General features: G+C 47.0%; 1 protein-coding gene across 1 annotated transcript in view; it reads right to left on the bottom strand.

Annotated features, from left to right (window-relative positions):
• Positions 1–826: 826 nt before the first annotated feature.
• The window catches only part of LOC144098081 (sodium-coupled monocarboxylate transporter 1-like), a 149,527-nt gene continuing 124,985 nt past the window's right edge, over positions 827–25,368 (bottom strand). The window contains exon 14 of the mRNA XM_077630635.1: positions 827–942. Within this exon, the coding sequence (XP_077486761.1) occupies positions 827–942 (116 nt within the window). The remainder of the gene's footprint in view (positions 943–25,368) is intronic.

The following is a 25,368-nucleotide window of genomic DNA, read 5'->3' as shown; positions in this document are numbered from 1 at the left end:
CATTCAAAGGTTCGTCCGAGAAGACCAGAGTCGGCTTCAGCCAGCGCCACCGCAACAGCAAGCAGCGGCGCTTAAGGATGTCCTGCGGGAGGCAGTACCGCAGGCATTGAGCGGGCAGGTGACGATTCCTGCCCAACAACGTTATACGATGACGTGCAGTCTTGGTCAAAAGTCTTAAGTCTACAGCGCTCAGCTGTAGCCAAATGAATTCTACTAGAATGCGCCGTGTGGCGAATCATTCAAAGTGCAAGTCAGGCAGGTAGCTTCGCTACTACAAGAATACACCTTCTGCTAGATTTTCAAGGCCATTCGCTTTTTAACATTGCCGTAATGGCTCTAGTATGGAGTTGAAGCCAAAAGCATTTGGTCTCAAGACTTTTGACCAAACCTCTACATCGCAGAAGTGCGCAGTCCTGCACCTCGACGAGATGACCCAAAGCTGCTTTGCCATCATTCAGATGTGCTAAAACGCCAACCTCAAGCCGCCGCAGGTGCACCCTACCAGCCACGCTCAAACCCCTTGATATACGATGCCTGGAGTGCGTCGGGGAACCAACCGCTGTGCTTCTAATGCGGTGATGATGTCCCGATGCTTTTTACCCACCCGTACAGGCGCATCGGCCTCCGTCGTCTTGCCATCGAGACGCCAAGACCCCACACCGGCAAGCACCCGCTGAAAGTAGACGACTACTTGCGATCCAGATGAGTAGCAGCCAAATCGCCTATGCCGCTCCCCATTTCATGCAACGGCGCTTCCTGTCACCATGCGGCAGCTGTGTTGAGCCAGCCCGATGACGTTTTCCAAGCCTTCGCAGGAGGAACAAAATCAAAGAGAGCCACCTCCGGACGTGGGGTGGCTCCATGGCGACGACACCACGACGATGCCGCACACGACGATGAGCCCGACAGTACAGCGACACAAATCTGGGATGACGATGCCACCTAAAAACACGCCGAAGGCATGATTGCAGCACCCTACGAAGCCCTGACCCAACTCCGATACCAACGTCAATTGCAAAGGGATAGCAAGAACCGCCGTTTGGCACCCGCATGGATGCCACCTTTGCTTGCACGCGAGCCGACTACTCCATCAGCGAACACTTCTCCACTCAGGCAAAGACGGTCACTACCGCATGTGTTGGCACGCACATCCTGGAAGGTGTAGGCTACCTTATCGTCCAGCCAGAATGATACACCACTAGGGTACCCGTCGACGCACTCACGTAACCTGAAAACTTTGTGATGCTCGAGCACAGGTGCGGGAATGTAAATCTAGATATCGATTCTCTGGTTCTTCACCCGGCCATAATTTATCCCAAGTCCGTGGACTTGAGCTTTCGACCGTAGAAGCGATATACACGGCCAAGAATAGGAGTAACCACGGGGCCGTCTAAGTGGTTGACGGCGAGGTAAGTGTGCTCCCCGAACCAGAAGAATGGGCTCTTAAAATCGCCGCACCTACCTAAAGTATCCAATACATCGTCGAAGAATTTGCGAAGTCACTGCTGTACGAAGATTTTAGAATCGCTAGTGGCATCGCTGAGCTGTGTATCAGGGCTCAGTACCTGTAACAGTCTTCATCTGGGAATATCAACACCTCAACAAAGACACGACCATCGCCTGCCTGGAATCACTTTCTACGTGAACAAAGCACTCGCTCAGAGGCACCGCTAGCGACATCTCACAGAGAAACCCCGAAGCCTACCTTCGCATTAACGCGGCTCTGCTACAGCACAGACGAAAACTTCTGCAGAACAGCCTTCGAAGGTACAGAGATTTTTGCTTCCTCGTTAAATGTCCGATCCTGTTCCCAAGCATAGAATTACAAGCGATGAAACCAGCATACTACTGCGCCAAAGCCCCTACCTACTGTCGACGCGGGAACGCCAAGCCATCCGGGACGAAGTTGATGAATTGCTGCGCGCAGATATTACCCAGCCATCGAAGAGCCCCTGCGCAGCACTAGTCGTCCTATCCCAAGTGAAGTACGGTAATCTGCAGTTTTCGGTCGATTACCGTCGACTGAACCACGTAACCAAGATATCTACCCTCTACCGCGAATCGGCGTTACCCTTGACCGCGTTTACGTCGCCGGATGCTTCTCGCCATTCGAGCTAAACAGTCAGTGAAACTCCGCTTTCCTTACAGCCGATGGCCACTGCGAGCTCAACCTAATGTCATTTGGAATTCTATCCGCGCCAACAATGCTCCAACGTTTAATGCACACAGTATTAGCAAGTCTCAAGTGGCAAATTTGTCTCCTATACTTAGGTGGCATCATCGTCTTCGTCTTGAACCTTGCCCATAATCAGCTGAAAAGGTTTCGGACTATGCTAGAGGCAATGACAACATAAGGGCACCTTAAGCCAGAACAGTGTCATTTCGCTTACGAGAAACAGCTGTTTCTAGGCCAAGACCAAGGCAGCGGTGGAATATGCCGGGACGCGCAGCAAACCCCTGGCTGCTGTCGCACAGTTTTCTCAGCCAGTCGACAAAAAGTGTGCGCGTATTACGGACAACTTGTAAACTTTTCACGTGTTGCCGAACTCTTGATTTACCTAACGAAATCGGTGTGCCATTGAAAAAGGCAGCTTGACAAAAGGATTTATTTCGCACGCCAAACACAAGGTGTGAGCTACCATTCTGGCTTACGTTCTTCGGCTACAACTGCGCTGTGTAAGAGACAACCCAGATGACTCATCTTAAGTTCCTGTACAGCAAAAAGGCCGCGGCCAAGCTCGACGTCATGCTGCCCAACATTACCAAATAAGAATTCCCTTCACTTCACTTCACTTTAATACCTTAAAAACCCTCGTTAGAGGGTATTACATAAGGGGTGGGGCACACAGAAATGAAAAACAGAAAGACTAACAGATAAGTTGAAAGTTATAGAAATATAAGATTATCACTAAGCAAGATTATCACAACCTCGATATCACCGTCCACATTCAACACACACAATCCCGACACTACAAAAAAGCCTACGCAACACGGAATACAAGCCATATAACTGTTTATGGGTTCGAACACGCATTTGCCACCGTGGACTGAGCAAGAAGGTTTAGCACCGCTACTGAAACCCATACAAAAACCTGCGTTGAGCCGGATAACTTGTGAGCGAAGCCGTTCCTGATTGAGTCGCATTTCCTAAGCGGTACCGTGCATGGCCAGGTGTGCATGTTGTGCGCCTAAAGTCTTATTATGCGCACTAATAGACGGTTCGTGTATGCATTCTCAGCGGTAACTTCTGCATTCTCTGTGTTTTCGTCCACCTTTCTATTTGTTGTAAGGAACTGATGCCTCTTCAAGAGGGGGGTAATGCCGCAAAGCTCTCTAATGCTTAGGTATTCATTTGCTCAAAGCCGCTTGAAAGCATCTTTATCACCTTGTTTCTGACGAGAGATAGCACGAGATTTATCAAGAATTTTTGTAGCCGCGCGCTACTGGCTCTGCTTTGTTCGAAATTCTTGCAAGCGATTTCTTTGCCATATCTCGAAAGTTTAACAGAGTGTCAAATTGCGCGCTGCCGACAGCGGCGGTGATTTCGTGCTTCGACGAACATCGAGCTCGATTGTTGCTATCCCGGCCACCGAGTTGTTGAGTTCTCTGTGAGCACAAGTCAACCCAATAGTAGTTTTCTTGTGGAATCCTTGCACTATCTCCCTTCCTTCTTGACTGCCATCGCGACCACATGACAATATAAAAGCTCCTGCAAAAAAGTTCAAAAATAATTTTATTCTTTGTTATAGAGCATATTTAGACATGCAGAGTTTCAAGCAAACGACTGACGGAAACGACAACCGTGCTGTGCTTGTCTTTTTAGATGTGCACAGCCCCAGAGAAACGGCCGACAAGGAGAGGAACGGTGGACGAGCGCAGCTGTAGGACGACCGCCCCAATTACAAAAACCCACCCAGGCATCGTATTTAATTTGGTACGGCAGGAAACTGTAGCCCAAAGGAACCACCCAGAGCAGCGGAGACAAGGCTCTGTACGTGCTGTGTGTAGCGACATCGTGTCGTTTGCTAGTGTCGTGGCGTTGCGCTGCGGAGGACCCTTGTTCATGAAATGCCTTTCCCGAAGGCTATTCTTATCTCATTGTGAATTTGATGGCGCTACAAGAAGTAGGCATCGTCGTAGAAAACGGGAGTATGGCAAGAGGAAACGAAAAAAGATGAACTGAAATAAAGGAAACTGAAATTCAAAACCGTGTTGAGGTCCCATTGCCTACTCTGGGAACAGCTGCCTTTTAGGAGCAGGCTGCTTACTTCTGCTGACTTCTGGCTCGGGCTACCTATGCGCCATCTAGCAAGCCCTGTGTCGGAGATCAACTCTGAGGATTCATTCCTGCTTGCGAACTTAAGAAAAGCCGCTGGAAGTCACAGAACAACAAATTTGTGACTTAGCTACAGGTTCAGTAGTGTGCACGGCAAAGGGTATTCGCTTAAACAGCGTGCCTTCAATAAGGCGAATGGTAAACAGTATTTCCTGAAACAGCTGCCATTAACTATACCTAAAATATTTTTGATTAATAAGCATTTTTATTCTTGTTTATGGTTTTTATTCTCAAGTGCACGTTAACACATTTATTTTGCGCTACGAATCTCTTCCATTGGTTTGCTTTTACTTTCCTCTCAAAATTGTTTTCTTGCTCATAAATTCTTTAAAATTTAGTAATTCCATCCGCACGGCATTGTTTTTCGATTTCCATTCCGATTCTTTCAATATCTCTCAAATTTCGTGATTTTATTTACTCTCAGATTCCTCCATATTTATGAGCCGCTTGAGGTAAACCTGGATGAGTTTTTTCCTGTTTGGATCTGTACCAAACCCTGGCCAATCCTCCACCGTCGGTATGTGCCATCGTATTTGAGGCAACAACAACGACAACGACAAATATTCTGAGACTCCAACAGAGGGGCAACAACGGCAAGAACAAGTGCGCTTCTGGCCAGCACCCGGGGGTACCTTCCAGGAATGACACACTCATGGTCAGTGACATTAGGGTCAGTGACATAAACAGTTTCAAGGGCACCGGCACCTGCTTTATGACAAATGCTATTTTGTTGTTCAGCAGCAAACGCTTTTTTGGCAGCGTGCATGGCAGGTGAAACAACTCGCATGTTTTATTTCTATCTCTTCGAAAGGTTCTCAGCTCCGTCCATTGTTCTTTCTGACGACTACAGCTATTTGCATCACTTTTCGCATCGTAAGGACGCTGAAAAATTATACGACTGCATTTATTTGTAGAGCGCTCATACATACTTGCACCGACGTTACAAGAACCGCAATGCTGCCGAACCAGGAACATTCTGAGAGTATTAAAAATTTCTCTTCCTTGCATTGCCGAGGCTATGAGTGGTTCACCATTATGGCGCCCATGATGTCAGGTGCAAGGTTTTTATACCATCAACTAGTCGTTCAGTATTCTCCAGCACTGGATAATCAGGAGCACGTCTCTTATCTGCAATCACTACCGTTTGGCTGAAAGGAGATATGCGTATTGCACGAAGTTAAATATTCTAGTAGTAGTCGTATCCTAATGTTCTAAAACACGGAATCAACAAGAAGTGAAATAGGCAGGGGAATGCCTCAAGGCGCTTGCCAAAGTTTCATCAAGTGCACTTTTCGAAGCATTGGCAAGCCCCCTGATGCTTTTCATTGTTCAATTCTGTTGGCAAGAAAGCAGCTGTTTGCCCTCTCTCTACAGAAAACATGGAGCATGTAAGTACTCAAAGAAATAGTTTTTGTTATTTTTTACTAAGTGAAAATAAGACAAATATATGATTTTTTTATATGCAAAAGCCACCTTACGATTTCTCCAATATCCGAAGCGTTATGCTGCGCTAGGAGGCCTGGATTTGCATTGAAAAGTACTGCTTCAGTATCACTTATTGTTATCCCTGCTAGATCTCGTATTTGCAGAAAGGCAACGGAAACGGATTTACGCGATAGCGTATACAGCCCGTTCAGTCGAAAAGTTGTAGGCGCCGTAGTAGTAGTCGTTGTAGTTGTCCGCACCATGCATCGGAAATATTCCGGGGTTGGGGGTGGGGGGGGGGGGGGGGGAATAAAAATCAGAGGGCACGCACACTCAATGAATAAAAAACCGGAGTCTAGGTCGGGAATCAAAGCAGGGCCTTTGGCGCTCGAGACCCCTACATACCCACTCCGCCACGACGAGTCGACGTTTGAACATGAATAAAGGCGCATCTAGTGAATGCACGATTTTCTTAGAAACGTATCTTCGAGATCTGCACTAAGGCGTGCATGAGTAATTATGAGCATGTAAATTACAGGTGTCTCATTTAGGCGAATACCATGCGTTTCTGGAAAATTTCCTCCGTGTTTGGCGTGCAGTCGTAGCGCCATCTTCTGGCATCCACTGAAACCGCGTTTCGCCACGCACGGCGCTGGCCCGGCAAATGACGCGCGCGTAGGCGACCTTTTTATGTCGGAGTAGGGTCGTTCGTTTCTGAACAGGTGTGATGGAACCGCAGCCGTCTACGAGTGCCAGTGTGTAGTGGCGTCTGTGTGGTTTTTAGAGGCCTCCTAGAGACTCCGAGCTATTTGTCCAGTGGGCAATGGCGCTCAGTAGACTCCCTGGCAGCGCTGCAACACGCTATCGTGCTCCGCTCTTAAACGCGAAGCTTAAGCGTCCTAGAATTTTTTTTTTATCCAAGGGCAAGATTCAGCACGCCATGAAAATTAATCTTGGCAATGCCAACCGTTCATACCAATAGTCATTAAATCGCTAAGTCGGTATTGCATAAATATTTAGGTATTTAGATTTTCTAGTGCGAACATAACATGGTGCAAAAAAAATCGGCTTATATGAAAGCCTCGCTTGTTCTATGCACTGTCTTGGTTTGGTTAATGGGGGGTTCAACGTCCCAAAGCGACTCAGGCTATGAGAGATGCCGTAGTAAAGGCCTCTAGAAATTTCGACCACCTGAGGTTCTTTAACGTGCACTGACATCGCACAGTGCACGGGCATGTAGAATTTCGCCTCCATCGAAATTTGACTGTCGAGGCCTGGATCGAACCTGCGTCTTTCGGGCCAGCAGCCCAGCGCCATAACAACTCAGCCACCGCGGCGGCTACAATGTTTTCCTTTTGGCACACTTGATGATGCCAACTCTCTCAACTTCGGACTTCGGCAATGAAGTTGCCCAGCCGGTTACTGAGCGTGCCCAGCGGATAGATACATTTCCAATTGAACAATATCGGCCTATAGATATTCGGTTCGGCTCATATATAGATTGTAGAAGGATACTAGCATCTCGAGCTAAACTTAGAATAATAACATTTCTGCATCCGAGGATTATTCGCCCGCAAGCCATCACGCGTGGCAGAAACTTACTGATTTCGCCAAAAGCTTCGCACAGTCAGCGAAGTTTCAGCTTCGTCACAACAAACTCTACGTTAATAAATGCTAAATGTACGATCACTTGACAAACAATTTTAAATTGATAATGGATTTGCCCACCGGAGTACCCCAAGAGGAGAAACATCTGTCGCTGGCGACTCGTGTCCAAAATCCCCACAACGCCGTGTAGCATCATGTCGGGGGACGTGGACAGTCGTCGCCTTGAACACACATCTGTTCTTTTTAAACAAGCGTAATAAATTTCATTCCGTAGCTGACACGTGTGACACAGGTATCATTACACTTACGGAAACATGCCTTCGTGTTAGTATTCTTAACACTTAAATTTTTCAGGACTCATCCCGATACACTTTCAGTCGCTGCGGCCGCATCAGGGTGGTGGCGTACTACTAGCCATTGTAAAACACTCCTATCTTACGCTGTTAACATCACAACCGATCTCGGGATTGTCTGGGCATGCGTGCAACTTGGACGCTCAAAACTTGTTTTCGGTGTATGCTACCATCCTCCCAGTCACTGTGCTAACTTCGTCGACGATCTACACAAGGCGATGAATGCTGTTTGCAGAAGACACCCCTTGGTGCCCATTTTTTTACCTGGTGACTTCAATTTTCCTAACACAACTTGGCTTTGTCATAGACCTCTCCAGAGCCCTTTTTATAACTTAAGCACCGATTTCTTAAATTGTGGTCCGCTTTTTCCTATTCCCACCTAATGTCGCAGCCGACAAGAATTGCTAGCTCCACCGCAAACACCCTGCATTTAAAATTGTGTACACAGCCAGATTTCGCCCCAAAAATCACATACTTGACTGGTCTCAGCAACCATATATCGCCCTCATTTGACATTGGCGCTGTTTTTCCGCCAGCTGAGATAATATTTGCACACATCCGCGTCCATAAAAGGCTAATTTTCATACCAATAATAGGGAACTAGCCGATTTTATTGATTTTTTTTGCGGCCGCTTTAATGATCTCTCTGTCGATACTAACTGGAATCAATTTGCTGCTAAGGTTAATGAACTAACAGATACATATATAGCATTACGGACAATCTCTTCCTACTCGAGAGCCGCATGCTACAACTCCTACCTTAAGTGATTATCGAACCAAAAAAAAGCATTTTTACCGAGTACAAAAAGGTCTGGTAGTAAAGAAAGATAAGACGCATACCGCGAAGCTAACAATATTTACGCAACTGCAATTAAAAGCTTCAAAAATTACTTTCTTCACTACACAATTCATAACATTCTTTCCACAAATACTTAATAGTTTTGGCACGTCGTTAACGCCAACCATAAGGATATCATTAACTTATTAGAACAGAATGGCCTTGCCATCCCTGATAAAAAATGCCCCGTGGTATTGATCCCCACCCTCTCTAATAACGTTGTACACTGTACTAACGCCACTTTTCCACGAGCGCAGTCTTATAACAACATAACTATTGACCCATTTGCATCGAAGGTTCTTGTATTTAGAAGTTAATTGGCTCCCTTAAACTATGTTCCAGCCAAGGTATTGACTTAATTAACTCGAAATTTGTAAATGCTTCAAACACGTAGCGTACACTGCTGCACACTAAGTCATTCCAACAGCCCATCGACACCGGTGCCCTGCCCGCTGATTGGATGGTCAACAAGGTGGTCCCGATCCATAAATCAGGTGACAAGAATTCACCGCTCAATTGCCGCCCCATGTCTTTAACAAGCATTCCACGTAAAGTATTAGAGCACATATTATACACAGGCATTGCAACTTCCTGGAATCCCACTCATTTCTTACCGACACACCGCACGGTTTCAGGAAGCGACTGCCTTGCGAAACTCAGCATCATTCGCACATAAACTTAATTTAATTCGTGACCGCCGCTCACTACCTCACTCCGTATTTATCGATTTCGCGAGGGCCTTTATTAAGATATTCCATAAATTACTACCTTTTAAGCTACACAAACTAAACCTTAAACCGAGGCTTTTTTTCTCGCTCCTCTTATAACCGCTCTGAAGTAGTAACACCTAAGAATGCTAGCTGTCTATTAGGCACGGCCCATTGTGGAGAAAAAACGTTAGTACTTCGCGAATTAGACACGACAGGAGAAGAGGAACAAACACGACAACACAGGAGACAACACGCGTTTGTTCCTCTTCTGCTGTCGTGTCTAATTCGCCCAGTACTAACCTTTTTTCTGCAATGAACCAACTAGGCCGCAAGAGCGTTCTACTTCGTCACATTCTGTAGCGCTGCAGGGATCTGTTTTTGGGTCCTTTTTATTTCTTATTTATTGTAACCACCAACCTAGTTCTTTATCCCCTAACATGCACTTATTCGCTGATGACTGCAAAATGTTTTGTGAAATTAACAACACTTACGACATGTGTGCTCTAAAAAACGATCTCTCTTCTATATCAACATCCTGCAACTTAATATTAATGCAGCTTAATTCATCTAAATCCAAAGAATTACGTGTCTCCAACAGATAATCTACTTCCGGTGCATATCATATAAATAATACTATAGTCGAGGCCGTCACGTCATATCTCTACATCGGAGCTGTGTCTTTTTCTCTTACTTGGTCGCTCCATATCCACACATAATTAACAACGCTAACAGCATGCTAAGCTACCTACGCTGGAATTGCCCCAATTCCCCCACCTCCCTAAAAATCGTGTCATATAGATAAAACCCTTGTCCGTTGCAAACTAGAATACGCATCTGCAATTTGGGCACCAGGTACACAAATTCAGTTAATGCTCTTGAACTTGTGCAAAATAAGGCTACGCGTTTCACCCTCCTTAACTTTAATCGTACTGGAAGTATCACCTCCATGAAAAACAGGCTTAACCTTCCACCTTAAGCGTCCCGTCGAAAATTTCACGGTTATGTTTATTTCATAATTTTTTTTTACAATTGTCCCAATCTACGTGATGAAATCATATCTCTCCAGTCTTTCATCTCTCTACGGCTAGATCACGCGCTCAAAAAATCGGCATAATGTCAAACAAAACAAAGGCTTCTTCACACTGGTTCATTCCTTGTACATCAGCAGATTGGAGCCACCTTCCGGTATCGACAGGCACCATTAACGACAGCCTGCGCTTCCGTAACGTTTTAGCTAACATTGTGCACTAAGGCTCACAAGAAACGTAGTTGTTATTCTGCATTACTTTTGTTTACATATCCTACATTTCTTTGTTTTTTTTTTATTGCAAGTTATGCTTACTTATTTTGCTGAATTGTATAACGAGGAACATAGCGCTTGTATGCGGAATGTTGTTCCATTATTTTTGTAATTAATTATAACCGTCCCTCTGTGAAATGTCTTTGGCCCTGAGGGCACCAATAATAACATTAAATAAATCATAAATATTAAAGGTCAGTTCAGTGGCCTATGTGGCAATGACGAAAGAGTACGAATACTCCCATTCGTTCGGATTCATAATGGTCTTTTGTGTTCCGGAAACATCGTCGCTCTAGAACCTCCGCGCGCCTAGTTGAAGGGGTCTGTGTTGACTGCGGTTTCGGTACGGGTCGATTGGCAAAAATTTTTTGCGAGCAGGTGAAGCCGATCTTACGTATTTTGCCTCGCTGGTCCTCTTCCGGAACTGATGGCTATGTCGGTGAACAACCGCGTTGTCCGTGTCGCCACTCTGATTAGCAAAGTCTTTAAGCAAGAACTCGGCCTCATGCCATCCATATCTCCCGAGAAGCTCCTTGCCCTAGGAATTAACGGCTGGAGTCCTAATATAAGCCCAGCTTGCAAGCCAAATTTAGCGCCTCGCTCCCAGCTTCACTGGACGTCGCCTGCTGCAACGCTTCGGCTATCCCATATCCGCATACCAGCGCAACCTCCTGATAGCACTGTCACCAGTCATCAAAGACCACTTAAAAATCACACCCATTCCCAGAGATATGCACCCCGTCTACCATACTGGACGACGGAAAGCACGAGCCAAGCCACTCGGTCGCATATACAACAAATGGCCACAATTAAGTCTGCTGCACGGACGCCGCACACTACACCGAATGGAAAGCCACCCCCATCAGCGTAATGGACAGTGCGCCCATACAGCCGCGAAAGATTTCATCTCAACGAGCACCACATTGTACAAGGTGGAAACAGCTATAGCACTCGTCCGCCAGTAAATATAAATACATCGTCAGAGAATCCCAAGCTGCATGCTAAAACTAATGTAAAGGCCTCGCATTCCCGTACGCAGCCATAATCTTAAGACTACGCCACCACCTCACCCCAGGTCGGACTAACATAGACCTCTCGCCATGGGTCACCTACTGCCCACCATGCACACGCTGTTGCCCGCAAAGGCACACTCCCAGGCAGCAGGAACCGTCATCGAACGCAATTCCTCAGCGGAACCAGCACTGATCGAGTACACAAGGATCAACGCCTAGGCAGGTGCACATATCCACCACCCCACAAACGACTCACGCGAGACGAGGTTGTTTGGCGACGCTACAAGCTAACACATATACTCACTTTAACTTCCTACACAAACCGCACAATGCACTTCACCATAATGTGTGTCCACTTTGTATTGAACACCCTTCTTTCTAGGGTGCCATCCCGACGTGCCAACTCAACCAGGCATTCCCCGCTACCCGGAGACCCACTTCCGAGCAATAAGATGGGCTGTCAACCTTAGACCTTTATGACTAGCGAAAGCTCGTAGAGCGCGCCAGGCCGACGGCAGCCGCTGGAGGACCCCTGGACTGAGGGCTCTTCCCGGACGGGACAAACTTCTAATTTAAACTAATAAGTGTATTACATCACCATCGTCACTGGTCCCGACATAAGCATACGTAAACGAGCAATCGCCTTCACCAGGTCTGAAGACCATTTATGCTTTTGCCTTTGTACTGTTTTATGCAGGGTCAATCATCAGACCGGCCATTACACCGCATGACAAGGAACTCTTGCATATTATTTTCATTAGCCCTGTCCAGTGTCAGCTGTGCACAGGTTCTACCCCCAAACCTTCTACTCTCACCCGCCCTCCTGACATTCCCACGCCTCCTCCTACACTAGCCCTTTCTTTAAACCCAATCTTCTACCTCAAGAGACCATCGGTTTCTTGCCTATGCGTAACATGCCCCGTCCACGCTCATTTTCTGTTCTTGATACCGAGAGTGATATCTTAACTCACGAGTATTCCGTGACCCAGTTTACTCTCTTGCAGTCTCTTAATGTTACCCCTACCGTTTACCTTAGCACGGCTCGCTGCGTTGTCCTTTATTTCAGTTAAACCATCCACGTTTCTGTCCCGTAGGCAAATACCGGTAAGATACAGCTATTACGTAGTTTTTTCTTTAGGAATATTGGTAAACTGGTATTCTTACCTGAGAGTGTCCGAGAGAAGCAGCTTTCCCGGTCTTATTCTCTTAGCGGTCCCGCTCCCGCTGTCCGGATTTTATTCATTACCTGCCCTCAGTAGATATATTCCCTTACCCCTTCCATCCTTCGCTGCCTATCGGAAACTGCCGTTCCCTTCTGAAGCTCTTCCGAGAGTACTTTTTGCGTTTTAATTTTAGTAGCCGCCGCTCGGCTTTGCCCGTCTAGGTCCTCAAGCATGCTTTGTAATCCGTCCTCTGTTTTACTTTGCAAAGCAATTTCATCTCCGAACCATAGAAAGCTGCTGTATTCTTCATAAACGTTAGCAAAATTGTTCCCTCACAGGTTCTATCAATACCTCCATGAATCTTCTGTAAACAGCATCGAAGATAGCGCGTTTCTTTGCCTGGCAGTCTTTATCAGTATTTAGTCACTTTCAATGTGAAGCACAATGAAACCTGTGCAACCGCGATACGTATTTTGCACAACCTTTGAAAAGCCTGCATCCCTGCTGATGCTTCGACTGAGTCAAATGCTTTCTCGTAGAGCATGAATGATAAATATATAGATTGGTTAAATTCCGCGCATTTCACTTTCACCTAAGTGATGATACGAATATCGTCTGCTTTCAAGTAGCGTTTCCGAAAATCAGCCTGCTCATTTGGTTGACTGAAGTGTAAGGTTGATCTCGTTTGATTAGCTATTGCATTAATAAATAGCTTCTGAACGACGGATAGGTAGCTAATCGGTATTTAATTTTTCAAGTTCTTGGCCTCTACCTTTTTAAGAATTCAGATGCTGTTAGCGTTACTACAAGAACGCCATGCAGGCTCCCCCCGGACAGTGCTCCCGCTTGCTCCTTTCAGCAACAGTGCCCGATTAGTTCCGTTATACTTGCAGCAAGGGCAGAGTAGATGGCCGCACTGTTCAAAAGACTGCAATGTTTCGTTGAATGATTTGACACAGGTATTCACAACCTTCCCCTTCCACCTATGTACTGGCATATGTGACACTCCAATACTGCGCCGTCTCCTTAAGGGTAATTGTCAGACAGCTGTGGCTCAGTCGATTCACTAATTCTACACCCCTACCATTTCTCTTGCGCTAAGAGTCTGTACAGGCAAGGCTAAAAAATCGATTCCGCCTCATTGACCGCCACATGCACTGCATCCAAACAACCCGTGAAAAAAACGTTCGTCATACCCTGATGGCATTCGTGCACTCTGACCGCTCACGCGTTTAACCGCTCAACAACCACTCTCTCACCCGAATGAGAGCTCCGAATCACCAAATATTCAACACCTAAATATTTCTGTCCACATTGCAAGCTTTCCGCATATTTAAGAAAAGTTTGGTCAACCTGGCTAGGCCTTTAAAAAGACCGGATCGACTTGAAAGTATTTAAAGACCTTTCTTCCTTTAGATAAATTGTCAACTTGGTACAGGTGGGCACAATCAATGTGGTATTTGAGTAGAACTCAGGGCAGGGCTGTACAGTTGTTCAGACAACTATTTCAGCGCAGAGGGTCAAAATGCCCCGTCAATGATGCAAACTTTGTTTATTGAAAAGTCAGTTTATATTGAATGAATCAGATTCAACTAATGGCAATTGCATCGTCACCTCTTCTTCGTCCCTTGTTAAAGATATTTTTTTTAAATGGAGGTCTCCCATTTGTGGGAAAGAAGACTTTGGTCCTCTATAAAACAATTGCGTGCTCTGTCCTTCGCCTCTGCGACAGTCGCAACCTGAAACGAACACGGGTTTCTAAGAACTTGACCTTGAAATGATAGAATAGTGCTGGTGGAGATTCTTACCTTAGATGGTTCTTCATAAGAAAAGAGCTTAGTCTTCCGCCAGAACCGAACCGCTAAGTCACTGCAGAGACGATGCTGCTGCGGGTTTTTATGCCTGATTTCTCCTAAGGAAAGATAGTTTTTTTTTTGTTAACTGCAACTGACATATTTTGTACGCCATAGTATTGGACAAGCAACTGTAGAAAGGGTTCCTGCAAAGCATCGTAAAAAGGCCAATTTTGAGGCCGGGCTCAGAAATATTTTTTCAAGTTTCCGAAAGGGTTGACTTCACAACACCTTACAACACGGCGCAGTTACACTTCTTTATTTGCTGTACATTTAGGCAGACAATTGATATTTTTGACATCCGCACCTAAGTTTACAGGTATAAGGTGAAAAGTCCATTGGTAAATACAGGTCTGATTTTCTTCAGCATTCTGCGCTTCCGCATATCCTAATGTGTAATGATGGGATGGCAAAGGAAGCCTGCCGGAGAAGTTGATTCAGACAACATTCCACACAGCAGCGATGCTCTGTGGAAAAGTTCCAGCAGCCACAAATGCATGCCAAGCATGATTGTCATAAACGAACAGTTCTCCCGCGGTCACGCCGCGCAGCTTACAATCTAAGCAGTGCCACTCAAGACAGACACGCCAAAATTCCAGACTGCCACTTTCAATTCTAACAGTTCTGCGTTTGCTGGGCTACACAGGTGAGCAGATGTCTTCGTCCATGACTGACCGCGGGGACATTCCTCAACGGGCACTTCTAAGCTCGTGCGGGGCACGCCGTTTTAGTTGCCTATCTTGGACTGAAGAAAGAAAACTACGCCAGTACTGAATTCACATCAGTCCTTCCCAAGGGGGCTGGTCTGGAACATTAATTTATTTTGGATGCAATAATTTCATTTAGTTTACATTGTCCACGCGACATTACTTCAAAGCCAAAGAAAGGAAAAATAGATTTTCAAGCTATAAATGGAAGTGATATCTAGAAATATCTAGAAGAAAATGGAGCGGCCATTTCAGCTTCGGCTTAAGGAAATGACGCGATAGCGATAGCGTTAACGAGTTAAGATCCATATATGCGAAACTGGTCATCTTCAACTTTACATTCATATGTCCCTGGGAATCCAGATACCATTCCTTGCGCAACGGTGCAGCGGTAAAGGAATGCGACACTGCCCTGCGGTGGCAGGTGCTCCTAACGCTTGGTCTTACGTGACCCAAGTTGCTCAGTGTAAGCAACTTCTCGCGATCAATCATTAATTTAACTGCCACCTGCCAGTGTGGATAGTTTTCTCACAATACGCTGGCTAGGTTGTGATGACGCCACAAGCTCAGATTGCCCATCTAGGTTGCTCCTCCGAGGTTGGCTGTCTGGTTCACCCTACGCCACACTATTTATCGCCTACAACGGCGGCAACGCCGACGCAGGATTTTCTGCGTAACGGGGCCTTTCATTCTTTCGCAGTAAAAGATGTTGCTAAGATTTTGCCACCAAACACTTTGTTGCGTCATGTATCTGCCGTGAATTACTGAGGAACCTTCCACAGCCATATATTAGTGGTCAGGTACTGACCGCCACTGCCTGACGGATCAGTACGCAACTAATTGGCGGTAATAGACGCGAACCAAATGAACGCAGAAAGCCCACTGTATTTCCTGTCGCTCCACTAGTTCTGTCGCAGCTTGACTCGTACTCTGAGCTAATATTAGAGTATGTTTCCCTCTTTGAAAGGTAACTCCGGCGTTTTTCCTTTCAGATTTTACAAAAACTCTCACGGTACGTTCTCCACAGATTACTGCTCCTTTGTTGCTGATTTCATTGCGAAGCAGTGTTTGGCTGCAGCTCAAAGGAATTTTTAAATGTTTCTTTTCCTGGCCTCAATCGGGAGATTTCTATGGACAACCTTGCTTGTGTGGAAACACTAGACGCACGAACTTCGATATTCGCTCTGAGTTTGCTGACTGACAAAATTTCCAGCTTTTGGTAATTTCAGACAAATGTTGACACAAGCTCTCTCGCATAGTCCCGTTTAGGTAATCAACGAGCACACGGCATATATTGTGAAATTATCCATGACGACATAGGTTGGTCTGTCTTGGCGTCGCGGTTCGGTTCGAACACAGTTTCGGTTTTTGGTTCAGTTGTTTTGGCTCTTTTAACACAGTTCTAATCGGCATTAAAAAAAAACGATTAACTCCACAGAGAGAAGCGACTGCAAAGAATATGATGATATTATCAGCTCAAAATGTTCAAAAAAAATCCTGGCCTTGCACTCTAAGGGCAAAGCGCGAGCCCTATACTTTCCTCTTCATTTAAGTCATATGTAGACCCGTGTTCTCAACGTGTAAAGCATATAGCTCACTGGGTTTGTGTCAATTTATTTCTCGTGGTGTGAACTTTTAACTGAATGAAAATTAGAATTTTCTAGAAAATATTTAAAAAATTTTGAATTTTCTAAACCTTATCTTTTCAAGGTTTTAAAGAAGATAGAATCAAAGAAAAAAATATTGCGTGCGATGATGCCTACAATCCTAGAGTAGTAGCGTTGAATCTCCGACTAGGTGGAGATGGGAAGCAATGAACATTATTGTATGTTCGCACACTGTGGAGTTCATGGTCCCACTGCAGAGCGCGTTCTCGCCTATGTTTCCCAAAAGTTATATGTTTGTGTGGTGTTTGTTTACTTGTCCGGGACCCCAACGCCGCGGTTTCCCCATTTTATGCGCGCGTGTTTTTCGGCGAGCAGTGCTACGTTCCCACTGTAGTGAGAGATTTAGAAACACTCCCACAATCTACGTGACCTCCTAGGGCGGTCATCTCCTCACCGCCGCCTGTGGTCTGCATTGTGGGACTGTTCCTTCTCAGCTCTCGCCCGCAGCCGACACGTTTCGTAGGGCTCCACCGAGATTAAACCTGCTACGAGCTTACGAGCTGTAACAGTTGTGTGCTGACGTCCTGTCAAGGATAGCCCGCTGGGCCTCTCACTCCTGTGCAACCATCTTTTCGACGAAAACATTCGTATGGTGTTTTCCCATGGCGTGCGCTAATGGAAAACTAGTTTCAAACCGGAACTCCAAAATTAAGGCGTTGTCTTCGATCGCCACCTCTCTTTTCTACCTCTTTTTGCGCGACAAGGCATAGATCCTCACATCGCATCCGGTCTCATTTCTATTCTTTCAGCGTTCCATCTCTCCCGCTTCTCTCCGTAGGCCTTAGTTCCAGGTGACACCACCCGTCCTTTATTTCGCCGCGCCCGCTTGGTGGTCTCGCCGCGTTCATTCGCGCCTTCAGGAGATGCTTGCTTCTGTGCAGCGCCTCCCTCTTTTCACCTTCAGAAGGACATTTCGCACTGAATGAGCACGGCTGCGCTTCAAGTGCTCCTCCGGGTACCCCCACTTCCCTTGCAGCTGGACCGCCCGTGTTCAAAGTTCAACCTTTTAATCGGTATATATCCCGGCACCTTTGGAGGCCACACACATATCCCTTCTGATATCCTGTCCTGCTTTGATCCCTGGTGCGATATATTTCGCTCTGCCCTCTTCCTCCTCCTTCAACAGCCTTCTTCACCCGCGGCTCTTTATATACAGTTTATTTCACTAAGGTGACAGCCTGTAAATATTTGTGCGCAGTGGCCGCTCGCACGCACCTAATTTCGTACAGAGGCTGAACATTAACGCGCGAGCGGCGCTACCTTGATTGCTTTGTGCATTTTTTATATAGTGCGCAAAGCTCTCCCCTGTCCTTTCTTGCTTTCGCTCCCCTCTATACTTCTCATCGCTATCCTCTTTCCCTTCATTTCACCTCCGCCGGCTGCAGATCGGGTGCTTAAGATATTAGATAGCATTTGCCGCGGCCGGCAACATTTTTTTGCTTTCATTTCTTTCTTTATTTTCAATAAACCACTACTTCTACTACTCCTTAGAAGACACTTCAGTATCACTGAACAAAGTGAACGGCTCTCCAAAATGTTTCCAATGGTCCCCCAGGTTACATACAGAAGGCCAAAAAATTTACCAAACCACCTTGTGCACTCAGCGGTTATTAAAGCGACGCTTTTTGGTTGCACACCGTGCGGACAGAATCGATGCGAAGTTTGCAAACACATACAAACGATAGCACTTGCTAAAAGTACCCATTCAGATTTCAAACATGTTATAAGAGAAGATTTAAATTGCGATTCCAGTAACTTTAAATTGACATTCTAATAATGTGGTGGCCCTTTCTCTCTTGTTAGTGTCCTTGTTTGCGCCGCCGTTCATTCCATCACCGACTTTAGACATCAACCCAGCCATGCCCCTGAACAGACAAGACCAGATACGCAATCTGCTTCGAAGTTACAGCGTGTGTTTTTCGTCATCGCTGAAGGTCCAAGAAACGCCAATTGCCAAGTATCGCATTATAACCGACCAGCAAGCCCGCCCTCTCCGTCAAAGCTCCTACCGTGTGTCACCGCGAGATCGACAAGCCATCCACACCAAGTGGAAAAAATGCTTCGCGACGACGGCATGCAGCCTTCAAACAGCCCATGGGCAGCACTAGTTGGTCTAGTGAGAAAGAAAGACGGCGCATTTCGATTCTGCGTTGATTACCGCCGCTTGAACAACACAACAGAGGACGTCTACCCTCCCTCGCATCGACGACACACTGGACCGGCTCTGCAACGCCAAGTATTTCTCATCAATGGACCTCAAGAGCGGCTACAGGCAAGTTGAGGTCGATGAAAGAGATCGCGAAAAGACGGCATTCATCACTCCGGATGGGCTGTTTGAGTTCAAGGTGATGCCATTTGGGCTCTGTTCCGCACCAGCGACGTTTCAGCGAGTAATGGGTACAGTGCTGGCAGGCCTGAAGTGGCAAATTTGTCGGTTATATTTAGATGACGTCGTTGTCTTCGCCTCGAAATTTGAAGAGCACCTCAAAAACCTTTCAACAGTACTAGACGCCATCATGTCGTCTGGCCTAACCTTGAAAGCAGAGAAGTGCTTTGCCTATGAAGAGCTCCGGTTTCTAGGCCACATCGTTAGCAAGGCGGGAGTACGCCCAGACCCGCAGACAACAGCTGCTATTGAGCAGTTTCCACCGCCGGCTGATAAAAAAAAAAACAATGCCCAGATTCCTCGGACTGTGAGTTGGGTTGAGGTGTTGAATGCTAAAGGTGGGCTTAGCCTTGCTTATTCTGCCGGTAATTTCTCCGGCACAGGCAGATGCTAGGTGCGGATTCCTGTTGTCTGGGAAATTGATTTAGGGAAACTGCTTTGTCCACTTCAAGCTAGGGCCTTTGTTTTAGTGGGCTTGCTAACGCATGGTGAACTCCCGATGGAGAAGTTAAAAGTGCAGGACCTTCTCGAAATATGCCAGGAGCTGGGGATTTCGCTACGTTCTGCGAAAAGAAAAAAAGAAATTCTCGAGGTTATGCGGCAGGCGGAGGTGACTACTGAGGAGGTCGACGAGGTTTTGGAAACGCTTGCTGGACGCAAGAAAGAAAAAGAAGAGCTTCGGTTGGCTCAAGAAATACGGGAATTTTTCGAGCAAAAAGAAAAAGAAGAGCTTCGGTTGGCTCAAGAGAGACGGGTGGTCCGTGAGGCATAGGAAAAAGCGACAGAACATGCTCGCAAAATGAAGGAGCTCGAAATCGCGTCGAATTTAGGGAATATGGCGCCTCTTAGCCCTGTAGCTTCGGTAGAGGAGCAAGGGAGGCAGAGATTGCAGGATCTCATCTCGCTATACCGCGTGGGAGGCGATATTGCACTCTTTTTTGGTAAATTTCGAAGGCGCATGCTGGAAGGTGCGCATCGACAAGAGCGCTTGGTCTGAGAAGTTACTTCCTTTCCTTCCGTGCGAGGCGCCCGAAGTGGTGGCTCGCCTCTCACGGGAAGAGTGTGATGACTACCGGAAGGTAAAGAGCGCACTGCTTAGAAAGTACCGGCTTTCTGCTGAAGCCTTTAGGCAGCGATTCAGGCAGGCAAAGAAAGGCGGAGTGTCGCATACTGACTTCGCGTACCGGCTTAAAGTCAACTTAAACGAGTGGCTTAAGGCTGCTGAGGTGCAAGGAAGTGATGACAAGGTACTGGAGTGCATCGCACTTGAGCAGTACTATAGCGCGATTCCAGAAGATCGGAGGATATGGCTGCAAGATAGGCTAACAGATACAGACCTAGACAAAGCAGCACAGCTCGCAGACGAGTATTACGTTCGCCGAAACCTTCAAACCAAGGCAGGGTACGATAACGGGTTAGGAATGGGAGAAACCTATTTAAAGAGAATCCTCGACCGAAGAGTGCCACCATCACGCCGAGATCGCCGAACAGAGGAAGCGGGATCAAAAGGAGGAGGTAGCGAAAACAAGATGGAATCACCCAAATCTGTCGATTCGCCGAAACAGCAGGCACCTGGAGCTCGCGCGTTTGAAGCGCGAAGGCCCATTGTCTGCTATATTTGCAACAAGGAGGGTCACATCTCAGTGAACTGCGAACAGCAAAAGATGGCGTTCGCGTGCATGCGAGACTCGGAGGAAAACCTTAAATTGCTTGAGCCATACATGCGAGACGTGGTTATAAATGGCAAGAAATTCAGGGCACTGCGGGATTCAGCGGCTGCCATGGATGTTGCTCACCCGTCTTGTGTTTCCTCTACGGACTACACCGGCGAATGCGCCTGTATTAAGCAGGTCGCCGAAGAACAGAGTGCATGCTTGTCTATAGCGAAGGTTACTCTAGAGGGGACTTTTGGCAGGCTAGACACAGAAGCGGCAGTTAGCGCAAACTTGCCGACACACTTACCCTACCTGTTTTCGAACAAATCCGAGCAGCTGCTGAAAGAGAAAGGTCTCTCTTTCACCTCGGGTTTGGCTTGCATGGCGCTAACACGTTCTCGAGCGCGAAAGCTCGCAACGAAACTCGACTGCGCTCCGATAAATGAGCAGGCACCGAACCACTCTCCCGACCAGCCCCGGGATCCTTGCAGAAAAACTGATCCGTCTAAACCGCATGAGCATGACCATGAAGGTGTTCCCGAACAAGCGGTAGCTCATGAAATCCAAGGAACTGCCGATTCCGTAAAGAATGGGGCAACAGGAACCAACGCGACGGGTTCGACATTAACGCCTGTTTCGACTTGTTGGGAGGAGTTGAATAAGGTTGATAGGAAAGCACTTATTGCACAGCAGAAAAACGATCAATCGTTAAGAGCTCTAAGCAATAAGGTTAGCGAGGGAGTCGCCAGAAAGAACATCAGCTTTCATGAGAAATCAGGCCTTCAGTACCGGAAATACTGCGACTCAAAGGGACGCGCATATGAGCAACGCCTAGTGCCTGAGAAGTACCGGCGGCAGCTTCTAGAGCTCGCACTCGGAAATGCATGGGCGGGCCACCTGGACATAAAACAAAAGCTAGATTAGCCCTCGAATATTACTGGCCTCGCTGCTGGAAAAATGTGGAACAGCTTGTTAGATCTTGCGACACCTGCCAGCGGGTCGGCCAGTCGACGGATAAATGGAAAGCACCCATGACACTAGTTCCCATAATTACAGAGCCCTTTCGGTGTCCTGTAATAGATACTGTGGGCCCACTGCCAGCGTCCAACTCTGGCTGTCGCTACATTCTGACCTCACTGTGCCTGGCAACCAAAATTCCTGAGGCCATTCCCTTGAAGGAGCTAATACCCCTGTCACACGGGCATTTCGAGGGCCCTCGAACCGATAGTCTATCGACTCAAAGGCGATCGAGCGCTGCCACACGGGCAGGTTCAATGGCGATCGAGTCAATAGCCTATCGAGTCAACGGAGCAGCGCAGAACTCCATCGAGATTTCGAGGGCCTTCGAGCGCTGCCCAAGGTTGCTAGCGTTGCTTCGAGCGGCGCCAAGCGCACTTTCGTACACGACACATTCACGATGCAAAAGCATGAACAAACATTATTCGCATAAAATTTAATGCAAGCAGCCTGTAAAATTATTTTAAAATTATATTAGACTGGTTTTAAGCGTATTAAGCGCATTAATTTTGCGTTGCAGTCATTGCGTTGCTTGCGTACTTAACGTTGACAACATGGCGGCACCCTGCCCGCCCGCTTCACAGCGATAACAGCTTCGTCGCCAATCCCTCAAAGCAATATCGTGTTCTAAGCTGTTGTATTCGCCTTCGATTTGCCCATTCTTACCCTCGCATAAAGTTTCAAGAGGCAAATAGCTCTTGTTTTTCAGATATCACGGCGATTTCCCAGGTCTTAAGCCTGACGAAGCAGCGCTCCGACGCAGTTGGACTGCCTTGGTTTTGGCTCGTATTGTATTAGTGTGGCTACAGCAGTGTATGCATTTGTCCGTCGCGTACGTGCAATTAAAAGGGTTTTGAACGACTTTCGCGTATGCCTGTATTTCAGCATTTAGTATACATTTATCAAATATTTTTGTTATTTTTGCAAAATCCAAAGTAGCGATTGTGGCGCCACACATCCGTGGCGTAAGACACGAGAAGCATTTCAATGGCCATTGACATTTGCCGTGTAGCAGCGGCGAGTTCGATGGCGATTGAGAATCTCGAAGACCCTCGACTCGAGGGTGATTGAAACTGGCCGTGTGACAGGGGTATTAGTTCCGCATAGGTTGTAGACGCCCTTATGTCAATTTTCTCTCGCGTGGGGTTCCCTGCAGAGATACAAAGCGATAACGGGAGCGTGCTCACAAGCTGCTTGACAACAACGTTCTTTGAACGATGTGGGATTAAAATAATCCGCAGTTCCATTCACTACCCTCAGTCAAATCCAGTCGAGCGTATGCACTCAGTGTTAAAGCGGATACTTAGGTCTCTTTGTTTTGAGCATAGGAGAGATTGGGAAGGCTGCATTCCAGCAGCACTCTTTGCAATGAGATCCGTCCCCCACGAAAACACAGGATTGAGCCCCGCTGAACTAGTCTACGGGCGTGACTTGAGGACCCGATTTCGCATGCTAAGGGAGTCATGGGAGGGTTACGGAGAGGATCCCTGAGTAGTGGAATACGTCCTGAAACTACTGGAAAGACTTGCGAAAACGAGAGACCTCGTGAAAGCAAATGTCAGAGCAGTGCAGTCACTGTCTAAAGTGTACTACGACAAATCGGCACATTAGCGCACCTTTCAACCTGGTGACCAGGCGATGTTACTGCGTCCGTCAACAAGGAATAAGCTTGAGGTGCAATGGGAAGGGCCAGCTCAAGTGGTGTCCAAGCTTTCGGACACCAACTATGAGGTCAAATTTAAGAACAAACACAATCGGATAATCCACAGTAATTTGATGAAACCTTATGTGCAGCGTCAGGCCATGGTTAACACGGCGCTGAACATGCCAGAGGAAGAGATCTCAGACATACCTTATGTCATACTTGAGGACGAGCAGGCAGCGAATGAGCTGCTAAATTCAATCGACAGATAGCCACGTTTGTCGGAAAATTAACGAGGAGACATGGAAAACGTCATCCGCGACATTGAGGCGGTGTTTTCAAATAAATCAGGAAAAACAACCCTCGTCGAACACGACATTCAGCTGTCCAGCGAACAGCCAATCGGAAGCAAACCGTACCGTGTCTCTCCAATACAAAAAAGAAATCATTGAGACGGAGATCCGCCGTATGTGCGAAGTTGGCGTTATAGTGCCCTGTGAAAGTGACTATACGTCACCAATCATTATTGTAGAGGTTCCAGGCAAGGATCCGAGACCTTGCGTGGACTACCGGAGACTAAATTCAATCACAGTGGACCAGACCTAACCTCTTCCGAACATCGAGGAGAGGGTTGAAACAGTCGCTAAATTAGAATATATATCCACACTGGATATAGTTCGTGGTGACTGGCAGGTGCCACTCACTGAGCGCGCCAGCAGGTACGCAGCATTAGTGTCAGCCGCGGGCACGTTTCGCCCTGTAATGTTGAGCTTCGGCTTGAAAAATGCTTCGTACTGTTTTTTAAAGTTAATGGACCAAGTGCTGCGGGGACTTGCAGATTTCGCTCTCCTCTACCTTGAAGACGTGGCTGTTTTCTCACAAATGTGGGAGGAGCGCATTCAACACCTGCGTATTGTGTTGAGCCGACTGCTTGAGGCAGGTTTAACGGTAAGGGCAGGAAAATGCCACCTGGGGTGCGCCGAAGTAAACTATCTTAGGCACGTGGTTGGGCAAGACCAACGCAGACCTGCAGAACTTAAAGTGGCTGCCGTGGTGGAGTACCGTCGCCAAACCACAAAATCGGAACTCAGGGCTTTTCTTAGCCTAGAAGGCTATTATCAGCATTATGTAAAAGGCTACTCTGATTTAACCAGCCCCCTGACCGACGCGGTGAGAAAAAGTGAGCCTGCTAATCTTTCTTGGGTCCAAAAGAAAGAGAAGGCATTTCAGAGTCTGAAAACGGCCCTAAGCGAGCGCCCACTACTGGATGCGCCAGTTTTCTCGAAACCCTTTATCATACAATGTGATGCCAGCGGCCGCGGGATAGGCGCTATTCTTTGCCACGAAAGCGATGGCAGGCACACACGGCCTGTCGTTTACTTGAGCCGCAAGCTCAGCATGCGGGAAGAGGCGTATAGCACGTCTGAAAAAGAATGCGCATGCCTCGTTTGGGCCATAGACAAACTGGCATGCTACGTCTCCGGGTCCCGTTGCCCTTTGACTTGGCTGCACAATATGTCGCCCAAAAATGGTCGTCTACTGAGGTGGAGCCTCGCACTCCAGCACCACAGCTTCGAGCGAGGTTCGCTACAAGAAAGGCAAGCTCCACACAAATGCCGACGGGCTAAGCCGAGCCTTTTAGCTAGTAAAGATTTTACCAAAGGGAATGTCCCCCAAATTTTGTAGTTTTGGAGG

Source organism: Amblyomma americanum, chromosome 7 (genome assembly GCF_052857255.1).
Source record: "Amblyomma americanum isolate KBUSLIRL-KWMA chromosome 7, ASM5285725v1, whole genome shotgun sequence".
Classification (NCBI taxonomy): domain Eukaryota; kingdom Metazoa; phylum Arthropoda; class Arachnida; order Ixodida; family Ixodidae; genus Amblyomma; species Amblyomma americanum.
Note: the sequence above shows the minus strand (reverse complement) of the source record. Positions and strands in the feature narration are given on the sequence as shown.